Source organism: Magallana gigas, chromosome 6, assembly GCF_963853765.1.
Source record: "Magallana gigas chromosome 6, xbMagGiga1.1, whole genome shotgun sequence".
NCBI lineage: Eukaryota > Metazoa > Mollusca > Bivalvia > Ostreida > Ostreidae > Magallana > Magallana gigas.
Genome location: NC_088858.1, coordinates 29,240,452 through 29,252,801, shown reverse-complemented (window position 1 = coordinate 29,252,801; position 12,350 = coordinate 29,240,452). Strand labels below are relative to the sequence as shown.

The 12,350-nt window shown below is 31.5% G+C and overlaps 1 protein-coding gene across 5 annotated transcripts in view; it reads left to right on the top strand.

Annotated features, from left to right (window-relative positions):
- The window catches only part of LOC136276552 (nesprin-1-like), a 30,022-nt gene that overhangs the window by 1,023 nt on the left and 16,649 nt on the right, over nt 1-12,350 (top strand). For all 5 annotated transcript variants that reach the window (XR_010715058.1, XM_066088859.1, XM_066088858.1 and 2 more), the window contains exons 2-7: nt 3,415-3,726; nt 5,019-5,185; nt 8,848-9,010; nt 9,331-9,518; nt 11,413-11,563; nt 12,007-12,327. Coding sequence is in view for 4 of the 5 variants with exons in the window: in XM_066088859.1 (XP_065944931.1) it covers nt 3,415-3,726; nt 5,019-5,185; nt 8,848-9,010; nt 9,331-9,518; nt 11,413-11,563; nt 12,007-12,327 (1,302 nt within the window). In the remaining variant the exon portion in view is untranslated. The remainder of the gene's footprint in view (nt 1-3,414; nt 3,727-5,018; nt 5,186-8,847; nt 9,011-9,330; nt 9,519-11,412; nt 11,564-12,006; nt 12,328-12,350) is intronic.

Below are 12,350 nucleotides of genomic sequence, written 5' to 3'. Positions count from 1 at the left end.
ACGCAATGTGCCATCTTTCATCTTAATACTACCAAACTTCATGCGCAAGCGGAAGTTAAAATCGGGACGGGTTATACACAGATGTTTTACAAATTAAATAGGTGTTTCATTGGCTTCCAGTCTACTTGCGGTATGACTGCTGTTCGTCTCGAAAGGAATTTTGTACAAAGAAAATAAAAACAAGTCTGAATTCAGGCTTGGGGTGATTGTAAAATAATGCATTACATAACCACTACTTCATGAATTAGGGCATTAAATTACCATTACCATTACTTAATTTTCTTGAAGTAATGCATTACTTTACCATTACATGAGTAAAGTAATGCATTACCAATACTTTGTGAAAAGTCAATAAGTCAATAAGTCAATAAGTTTTAAAGAAGTAATTTAAAAACTAAATAAAGAGGTTTTGTAAATATTTCATAAATAAAACATGCTTAAAATATTTATAGGTTCATGTTCATGTTCACTATCAGGTTCAAATTTAATGACTTATACAAGATTGCTGTTGCACTTGTAGTTCTCAAAGTAATGTTGGTCCCGTAACATTAACACGCTAATGGCGGAGTTGACAATCTCTGTTATTTATGTCTCTGATTTTCGGAGTATGATTTTTAATGAAAGGAACGGTTGTATCGTAATTCGTGTGGGTGATGCAAGAGTTTACACAAAAAGTAGTAAGTGGCGAACGGATTTGTTTTTACCTATTAATTTTGCATGAATTGCAAATGAAGAAAATCGTGCCAGATAAGTCAGTCTTAAAAATCAAAATGGCGACCGTGACAAATCTTTTTATTGTAAAAGTTCTTGGAATCTTATTGTAAAAAAAATATTTCTAACTTCAGGTGCCTGTGTTTGTTATCGGTATACAAATGTTCACTTTGTTTGTTAATTCAGCAGTTTTAGAGTTTTCGGGGTTTTCATAAAACTTTTATAACGGATACCGTCCGACTTGTGAATTTTTCCTTGGATCACAAAATTGAATAAATCTAACGATTAAAATTATCTACTTTGATATAGGTGTTTGATTTTACCAGTAAGTAGAAATTTTCAAAATTTTTCTTTGGGGTCTTATTTTACATAATATACCGTTGTGTCAATTTTCTACCATTATAAAGGCCGGGATTGAGTAGAATTTAGACAAAGTATCAGACAATTGCAAAAAAGCCGAATTAACATAGATTGTAACAACTAATTCAAACTCATAAATTTTGGAAGCATATTTGAGGAAATCCAGGACAATTACAAAATCAAACTTTCAAGACCCCGTCTTTCAGTACTCTCAGTACTTTGATTTATTTTAGGTACGATCGTACAATTCTATTTATTTGCAGTTTCCGTTCATTTTCTTGGCAGAAGTTGCACATATTGAAACGAAATTCAGTATGCAGATTTACCTTAATCATAACTAGGTCAAGTTCGATTTTGGTACGATCGTGTAATTCTCGACAGAGTTATGTCCCTTGGACTTAGAAAAACTCCAATTTTCTGCAGGTTACGTTCATTTTCTTCGTCGATGTTTCTAAAGGAGGGGGACGTAAGTGTTTCACAAAATCTCTTGTTTAGAACTGCAATGCTCAAAATGTGATATGAATATAAAATCATCCTGCAAGTAAAGGGACTTAAGACATAAGAATATATAGAGGGAAAATCGATTTTTATTTAAACAGGATCTGCATGTATTATATTAAAACATTGTCCAGATATTTTGAAATTATAACTCCATGAAAGGTATATGTGGAATTTGTTTAAGGGAATAACAATAAGATGGTCTCATTATTTGCTTCATTACTTTATGTAAAGATAGGAATTTCACATAAATTACGCTGTATGAGTCAATCGCATAACCAAGATAAAAGAAATAAAAAATATATTTTGTTTTTTTTACATGTTACTAAAAATACAATAAATTTTAATGACCCCGCCTGAAAGTTGTCACGTGATATGTTTCTTTATCAACAACAATGGCAACGACGAAAGGCAGGGTAGACCATTTAGTCTGACAGATTTGGCAAGAAAAGAAAAAATGGACAGACTGACAAGGTTAGGACCAAAAGGAAGTTCGCCATCGGAGACTATGTAGATTGATGAAATAAGAATTAAAAGCTGAATTAAACTTTCCATCATGAAGTTGTAGGGTTTTGCTTGTCAGGTTCATGTTCCATGTGTTCCGTGTCTTTACTTTATTATTATAAACCACAAGTGAATTGTCGTTTAGAGGAACATGCGTCACTCAGGGAGAGGGGTATTTACGCCGTTTACCGTGTCGATGATGCTAAAATTGTGTTTCATCTGTATTACACGTAATTAACAATTTATAGCGTTCTTAATTAATGAATATCGGAATTATAATGCTTCGAGTATCATCTGTTATAAGAATCTAATATAAGACATGAAAAATGTGAATCTAATTTGTAACTGTTCTTTCATCGTGTTTTTCTGGGTTTTCCTGCACTCATGGGCAGTGTCGTTATAAATAGCGGATCACATTAGTATTCATCAGATGTGTAGCAAAATTTAGGGGCAAATTCAAAAAGACAAAACATGTTTTATTGGCCTTAAGTTAGTGAAACGTATATTTATGAAGCATGATGTATATTTTTTCTCAAACTCATGTCAAAAATGTTATTCCAAATGCCCACATATACCTTTTAACTAATTATATCATGCCTATTGGTGCTCAGGTGAGCAATGTGGCACATGAACACTTGTGGAATATTTAGATCTGTATTTAAGACGAAAAAATGTGTTAAGGCGCATGCGTAACGTTAGCAATGAAATAAATTGCTTAACTTTAACATCCCGTAAGACTATATTTAAAATCCAGAGAATTCCGAACTCTTGAAAAATCGAACTCTTGATCATTTGAAGTTTTTCCTCGGTCTTTCATTTCCGGTCCCAATGAGATCTGAGAAACTATACCCAATATGACGCGCCTCAGACTGTACAGAATTAGCAGTTTCCTGCTTAAGGGGGTGTGAGGCCATCTTGTTTATTTGAGAATAAAAATGTTATATTTTCTTAAACTGGCTTGTTTCTGCCAAAACAGGCAAAAACTGTTGTCAAAAGATAAAAAGGGCAATATATATTAATAATAGTATCAGTCATGACATTAGCATGCGAGAAACTCGATCGATCAAATTCAGTTTTAGTTTTAATATCATTTTGATTTCAATTTCAATTCTTCATATCTTATTTAGATGAATTTGCTGTAATTTAAGGCAAATGATTAGCCTAATACATTTTATAAGATACATGTATATAATGTTTGATAAATAATCCTGGTTTTTCTTTGTATTAGCATCATGCATATGCTAATTTTTAACATAGACTATCTATATGCATATGCTTCTTTGAAATTTAGAACATATCACTTATTGTGACTCATATGATTTGTTATCTTTTTTTTCATAGGACATAGAAGATTTTCAAATATCTGATATTCAGCAAAGGTTACTTCAGGATATGGAAAAGAAATTGTGCAGTGTTATTAAATTAGATGATTTCAATGTATTGGACGAACAAATTCTCTTGTTGAACAAACAATGGCATGAAATCAACGCTCAAGTGTCTCAACGCAAAATTCAGATACAGAAAATGATGATGCAGTGGGCAGAATTTCAAAATAATGTGACTGGTCTTCATGATTGGATAGACAAAATGGAATACAGAATCTTAACAGATCAAGAATACCATATTGAAGACCTATTATCAAAATTTGCAAAGGTTAGTTAATAGAATGTAAGATGTACGATTCATGAGGTCCCAGCAAACGAAGTTAAGGGGGTATATTTGAATCACCCTGTCTGTCTGTCTGTCTGTCTGTCTGTCTGTCCGTCCGCCGTCTGTCCATCTGGCTGTCGATTTGTACAGCTGTTGACACAGTTATGACTTTCTTAGACTTTTTATGTTATGACAGTTATGAATTTCCTATAGACTTTTTACTATAGTACATAGAATAGAATAAACTTGTACATATGTTGAACACCATCTGAAGATGTGGACCTGTCATTTTTATGAAGATAAGAAAAGATTTAATGAATTTACGACAGTTTTAATTTTTCTTATCTTTTATATTGTACACTGATTTTGAAAAGTAATTGAGGTAATCCTTACCTATTTTTAAAATAATAATTGGTAAACACTCGAAGATATATTTTTATGAACACATTCAGATGTTTTCAAGGGGGTCAACAGTCCACAATTTTAATCACCTATATCTTAAAAAGGAAAAATATTTTGAAATACAGTATAGAAGAAAATTTGCTCAAAATGGTCTACTTAACCATATGCAACCTTAAAAATTTATGTGTCACAAACCTTTATGAATTAATTATTTTAGTCATTTTAATTAGCTTTATATTTGTCCAATTTGAAATTAGCCACAGAGGATTATAAGGTTTCCCAATGAGTAGGACAGTTTTGAGTTTGGGTTAGACATACGTCTCAAACCAATTTCCTTAGTAGGATGACTATTACGTTCAATTCCTAGTTGTCATCACAAGCTATTCTTTAGTAGTATTTTAGTTGCTTTATTTTAATTAGAACAACTCAGCAGAATCATGACCATTTGATTTTCAGCTCACCTGATTTGAAAGCCAAATTAAGCTTTTTTGTCCGTATTCCGCCCATTTGTAAACTTTTCACATATTTGATGTCTTCTAAGCATAGGGCCAATTTTAACTAAACATGGCACAAAGCAGTTAAAGGGGATTCTGGTTTGGTAAAATGAAATACTGAGCCTTGTCTCAAGCAGATAATTAAGAATTATTGAAAACTTTTTAGAAAATTTTGCCAGAAAATCGCTTGTCTGAAAATTTCCTCAGGTTTTGTGTAAAAAAATAATGGCATTGTCAATAGTTTCACTTTTTGACTAAATGCAATAAAAAGGTGCTTACTATCATGTTTGTGGATCTCATAAATGATTAAAAGTTGATTTACAGCTGTATGTATCTTTTAAAAATAGATCAAAACATATGGTTGTACAATGTTCTTGAAAAATATGTTTTCTTATGCAGGAATATCATGAAGAGATTCTTGTCAAGGAAAAGTACAAAAATACATTACTGGAAGATGGACAGGAGCTACTAAAAATCAGCAAAGGGAATCAAATATCAAATATACAATGTAAAATTAAAAAAACACGGGACAAATGGAATCATTTGTTAAACACCATAAGATTTAGGTAAGACTTTGGTTTTTTTCTCTTTGACCTAAACGATTCTTGACATAAAAATCTAAAGACTACTAAAAAAGACTAGTCTGCCTAACCTTCAAGGGGCATGGTCAGAATTTTGGTCAAACATTATTTTTCCGATTTTAAATTTTACAATACATCAACAAGGCATTTTAAATATGCAACCAGAATTTGAGTGTCATTCAGTGAGTTATAAGCGAGTTACAAAGCTTACAATTCTTTGCTGTGTAAACAAAGCTTTTGTTTACATTTTGAATGTTGAATTGAAAATTCCAGTTTTATACCTAAAACGAATGTGTTTAATGTTTATTTATGCTTAAAATGAATAAGAAGGTAGACAAGTCAGCTTGATGACGATTTTTTACTGGTATATTGAACACTAACTAAAGGTTTACACAGCCAATAATCGTGGGCCATGTACCTTGCCTATAACTCTGCGACTGGCTCTCAAATTTCATTTGATTATCAGAAATGCATTCCTAAAGCATTGTAAATAATATAAACAGAAAAATAGAAATTGATTAAAATCATGATCATGCCTCTTTTATACTTTATTTTTGACCCCAGAGAAAATAAGGATGTTAAATCTTATTACTTGATTTTATACAAATTAAGGATTACGTTAAGGATTATGTTACGATAAAAAAAAACTATTTATGATACATGCGCATAGTATGACTCATATGACTCATATGACCCCCATAATTTGGCATTTTTTAAAGTGTTCTGCCTATATTCATTTGTTATGTTAGTTTTAAAAGAGTTGTTATTAGATATATTTTTCACCTATTTTTTTGGTTAAATTGCATTCTTTGGTAGTATATGACGTCAGAAATGATGCTTTATTTAAAATTCAATTAAAATCAGTTAAAAATAGACATTTCTCTTTCTTTTTTATGAAGAATAATGTTTATTTACTTACTTGTCTTGGAAAGATACATCTCCGATAAAAATATTTTGTTTGTTCAAGAATGCGCTCAATGTTTTCCGAAAGATGAACAAGCCGTTTTTTGCTGAAAATACAAATACTTAATGACGGGAAAAAGTGTACTTTCTGATGTCATATTTCTAAATTGTGGGCACTTAAATCAAATTGAAAAGTATGAAAAAAACAACTTCACATGTACCGTATAAGTGGTTTTTACGCAAGGGAATAATTTACTTTAGTTACACAATAAGCTGAAATCTGCATAAAATACCCATGTGCGTAAGGTCACCAAAAATATCTATTAGATGTCCTTCTAATAATCTAATTACACCTGTCAAATGTAAATAATAATCACTTTATTGAACACAACCTTGTACACGCGACGTGACAGTCGACACTATACAGACTCGGTCAACACTTATTATAATATATTTCAGTACTCTATTTTTAATGCATCTACAAAAAAAATCAAATAAGGTTTAAATTTCAGTTCTGTGTCTCGCACACAGTTCACATAAGAGTTAACAGTAGAAATCCAATTCTGTAGAATACAGACAGACCCATCAGTTCATTTCATTGACCCTAGACATATATAAGGAATAAGGAATCATTCTTTGAGTATTATGATGTGATAATTTCGGTCGGGGCGTGATCAAATCCAGTAAAGCCCAAAGGGCTTTATGATAGATTTGATCACACCCCGACCGAAATTATCATCTCATAATATTCAAAGAATGATTCCTTATTACTTATATTTATATAATTTTAAGCAATCGTACAATTATATATTCAAATGATAGATTAGCAAACCCCGCTGGCGCCTCGATTTGGCGGCATTTGTATTATGGGTTATATAGTACAAAATCGATACGTAGTGTTATCACAGGCGAAGACACTGGAAAATGTAAATATTATGTGATAATATACATGCTGAAATATGGTATGATCTACATGATTTTATATCACTTGTAAATATGTGTCTAGAACCAAAATTCCGTTTTTTTTAATTGTTAAAAATCATTTATTTTTGTAAAGATCATTAACTTAAACATATGTCAGACTAGTGCCCTTTTCACACAATTTATATTAAAAACCAACCATGAATTTATTATTTTTGAAATGAAGGTAGGTATATAATAAAATATGATGTTATATTGTAATTGTATTGCATTATATAAATAGTGCCTGTTTGGGAGGGTAACTGTTGAAATTGACACCCTGAGAAAGCCATTGTCAACCGACGCGAAGCGGAGGTTGACAATGGTTTTCGAGGGGTGTCAATTTCAACAGTTACCCTCCCAAACAGGCACTAATTATTTTATTATACTGAATGTCTTCATTTTAGAGAAAATTTTACTGCTTTTATATAAACATGACATGAATTCTACGGCGAACCGTAAGCGCATAATTTACACGCATGTAACAATTCTTTTTGTTACCCGTTGCCAAGTGCGTTGCTAACGCTGAGGGTGATAGAACGGATTATCAACTGCGTCTAAGCCAATCAGATTTCAGTATTTAACATGAAAGTATAATAATATAAAATCATATCTAATACAATCTAATATTGTATTATACCATATTGTTTTTTACCATTATTACATAAAAAATATAATTGATATCTAATCATAGGACACAATATGATATTGACAAATCATGTCATATGATTTGATAAAATATTGCTTGACACCTTACAATTGAATATGAAATATCATTAAGTATGATTTTCATGTAGTATGATAATGGAGGGCTCATAATAGTGATGTCTCATTTTAGTGAGCTAATTAATCTTTGATTACCTTTATTTTTTTTTTAAATTTGTGTTACTTATGATTTTTAAACTTGCAAAAAGGTATAGCACACTTGGTATACGATTTCGCCTACAATAAAACGCTTTTGCAAACATAAGCATTGGTAATATAATACAATATATAGTTAAAAATTATATATTCAGAGAAACGCAATTTACAAAATTATCATGGTAAAAGGGTCCTATTATTTACACGACATAATTAAAATCTTAAGGTTTTGTTAGGGATATATAGGAAAACAGTTAGTATGGAATAAAAAGTTGGATATGTGACTATTTGAACCACTTTAAACGAAAGAAATTCGATTAATATTATGTTGTACAGGTATAGTAGCAAAGTGGTCTTTGAACTGGAAATTTGACAATAATTTGAATTACTGACTTTTCTCATACAATCTTGTATATATCCACATATATCAAAAGACATCAAAAGACACATGAAAGTGTTTTATGTGTGGACTGGTGGTAACATGTAGGTCTTTAGGATTTTGCAAGTTGCTAGATCGATTCCAATCAGTGGTAGATATTTTTTACTTTTCACTTCAATCATGATGCGAGTCGAGGAATCATATTACATGTATCGTATCTGCTGGATATTCGTTAATTCTCTTTTTTAATTCGAGTGTGAGCACACTCAATGCATATTTCGTCAGTAACACTATACTCTATTTACACTTACATTCTTTGCATTTTTTTTACTTAATATGCATTCATATTATTTATATTCATTTTTCAAAGCAGGGTTTCTGAATTTATGAAAAATCTCAGTGGTGTTAAAGAACCACTATAAAATAAGTTCCTATAAAGACATGTACCTTTATCTATTTTTGTAAAAGGTATTTTCCTTTCAAACACAAATGAAGGCGAAGTAAAGGGGAGAAGTGTATATCTCTTTAATTTTTTGATTTTCAGAAAGAGAAAGTTAGAGGAGACGATGTTTGCAATTAGACAGTTGGATATTAGTATGGGAAATCTACGTAAATGGCTTTCACATATAGAACATGAACTATCTACACCTTTATATTTTATGAACTCAGAAGAAATGGAGTTCAAATCAAAACTTGAGCACCAAAAGGTAATCTTTTTCCCCCTTATTATAGTGCAAGAGCATACAATGAATATCAAATAAATAAATGATTGAACTGTATAAATTTTAAATTGATTTACTAATGCTAAATACTGTAAAATCCTATTTGACAATTCCCTTGACCTATAAGCGCCCTCTAGACCTTTAGTTAATTGGCAATTAGTAACATGAAAACTGCATGTTATGAATAAGATTTGTACCGGCTGTTTCAGTGTAGACTGCAATCCCTCGGCTGTTTTAATGAAGGGAACGTTAGGAAAAAGTGTCCTGGAGGTAGCTTCGATAACTTTGTTATTTTACATTGACAGAATCTTCAAAGAGACATAGAGCATCATAGCACAGGAGTTGGAAGTGTGTTGAATCTCTGTGAGGTTTTGCTTCATGATTCTGATGCCTGTCCGTCAGAAATAGAATTTACTGATTTACAGACGGCGATGAAAAATTTAGATCGTCGTTGGAAACGTATTTGCCAAATTTGTCCTGATAGAAGTTTATGGTTTGTACACACATGATATTTTTCACTGTTAGTTTTCTGACATGAAATGGGTGTCACATAATACATGTTTCCCTAGTATGCATGGTATATCTATAAACTTTACATGTAAACCTATTATGTTTTGCTAACCAGAGCTGAAAGTTCAGCCGAACAAAGCATCTTTGGGTAATGGAGGTTCAAGCTTATTTAAATGAAAGTAAAGTTACATTCAATAGGGAAAATGATAATTGGAAAAATTCTAAAAATCAATTACACCAGAAAAGTTCCAACTTGTTTTGAAACATCATCAGCTAGTGAATATTTTTTTTTAAAATTATGATCTTTGAAAAAGATTAGGATCTCATTAACATTAATAAACCGATCTTTTAGATACAAAGAAAGTAGGAAACTGTTCAATTTATCAACATATGAAATTGATAAGCATTGAAAGAAATTAAAGAATCACACATTTTTTTCGACTATTTCTGAAATCAAAACTTGAAACATGACCTCGTAATGTTAATTCATCGTGTAGTTTAAATTTGGCTTATGATTTGAGGCAGACGAATTCAACTGAGTTCGTTTCAAATTAGTTTTATTCTCATTAACAAAAATCAAACTGTACGTACTGTCTCCTCGGGTAGAGAAGATTCAAAGTTTTGAAAAATCCCGACCCTGAGGGTAGGGTGGGGCGACAATTGAACACAGGAATATATAGAGTAAATCTTTCAAAATTTTCTTCTCAAAAACCAATGGGCAAGGGAAGGTGGAACTTGTGTGGGGGTGTCCTCATGTAGGGTAGATTCAAGTTTGTTCAAATCATGACCCCTGGGTGTAGGGGATGTCAAATTTTTACATACGAATATACAGAGTAAATCTTCGACTCATAATCTAGGAAAGCTGAAACTTAAATTATTGGGAAAAATCCTTAGGTAAGACAGATTCAAGTTAAAATCATTATCCCTGGAGGTAGAGTGGGGCCATAATGGAGGGGTGAATTTTTTAGTAGTAACGATAACCATTTTAAATAAGTATGCATCGTGTAGAATCGTGTATTATTGTTAAATCAATCGAAATGTGTGTTTTTAATGTCGTTTGAGCTCTGCATTTTAATCAATGTATAAAACTATTTTAACTCTATATACTAGTAAACATTATAGTACAGGGGTTTAATTTTCTGATTAAGGAGGCTAGGTGGTCAACAACTTACCCATCAGATTCTTATGAAGGAAAAGTGGAATTTCCTACTTTACACAAAGATTGTTTATGACCAGAGGTTGTGTCAGAGTTGACTCAATTTCATTTGGGCAAGTTCAAGGTCACTGGAAGGAAAAGTGCATTATTCATGTCTGTTTTATATCTTTCTTATGAAAAAAACATTGGAAGTTCATACTTTAAATAAAGATTGCTTATGACCTAAGAGAGTATCATGATTTTGATCAAAGGTCATTTGTACAAGTTCAAGGTCACTGGAAGAGAAAATGTATAATCATGTCTGGTCTAAAACTTTCCTATCGATTAACAAGTTGAGGTTCCTACTTCATCTTCACAATTATAATAATGTATCGCCTAAATATCACAATTTTTGGAAAAGTTAGTGATGAGAAGTAATATCGATTTAAAAAATTATCAAAAAAATCAATAATGCATTTAAAAAGAAAAAAGCAGAGAAATTATTTAAACGAACACATCCCCTCCCCCGCGCAAACCATTTGTTTTTCTGAACCCCCTCCCCAAAAAAATGAAATGAAAAAGATGCCGGCTTTGGTTGGTTTGGTGGGATTTATTTTTTGAACAAATTCGATGTTAACGTCTTGTTACATGTCGTCTTTGCTCAAATTTTGTATATTTACATCAGAGTGGGGGTAACACTAGTTAGCATAGGCTTACAGATGTATTTTATTTTATTTTTCAGGATTAAAGAAACATGGATAACTTTGGAAAGTCTAAAAGAAGATTGTAAATCTTTTGAAAATTGGGTAATAAGTATCAAATTAGAGATTGATTCTTCAGCGTCTGACCAAATGGATGCAAATTTCTCCAAGGAGAAAATACAACGTTATGAGGTACTTTTATCTTAAGAAAGCTACCACGATGATGAACATATATAAAATCTACTATGATTGTTATAGGCCTAGCTAATAAAAATGTACTTTAGCTTCAAAATTTTGATAATTTTCTTTAACATCTTATAGATTTTTTTAAACAAGAAAATCAATATTTTTTTTTATATCATACTGGTTTTCTTAGTTTAAATCTAAACTCTAAAAATGAGTACTCTCAAATAGTACTCTCAAATTCTTTGATGTAGTTTTGGGCACAGTAATTAAAAGTGCCTAAAAATGGCATTTTATCTGCAGACGGTATTTGAGATACCAGTCAAGCATTTTAGACAAGGAATTACAATACAATGGTACACAGATAACTGTTTGATGTAACGCCAATGAGCCTCGTGTTAATGAAAATACATTATTTTCAATACAAATACCTTTTATTTTGTTCTTTCCAGCAAATAATGAAGAAAATTCATGGAATGTACAGTAAATTGGAGAAGATGAACAAGGTCTACAGAAAGCTGGCAAGAGAGGGGAGAACCGATCATATGGGGACGTTAAAGTCAACAGTTTTTTATTGTAACAAAGAATGGGATATAATACAACACAGAGTCTCAGCCATATTAATAAATCTCAGGCAATCTGCAGCATTAGATGATGACTTTAAAACCATGAAGAATGTGCTTTACAAATGGCTTACAGATATTGATGTTAGAGTAACTGATTTAGAGCACTTTTCCTCTATGAGCACTGAGGCTAAAATGGCAGAAGTTAAGGTATGTATGAGTCATGGTTGTTT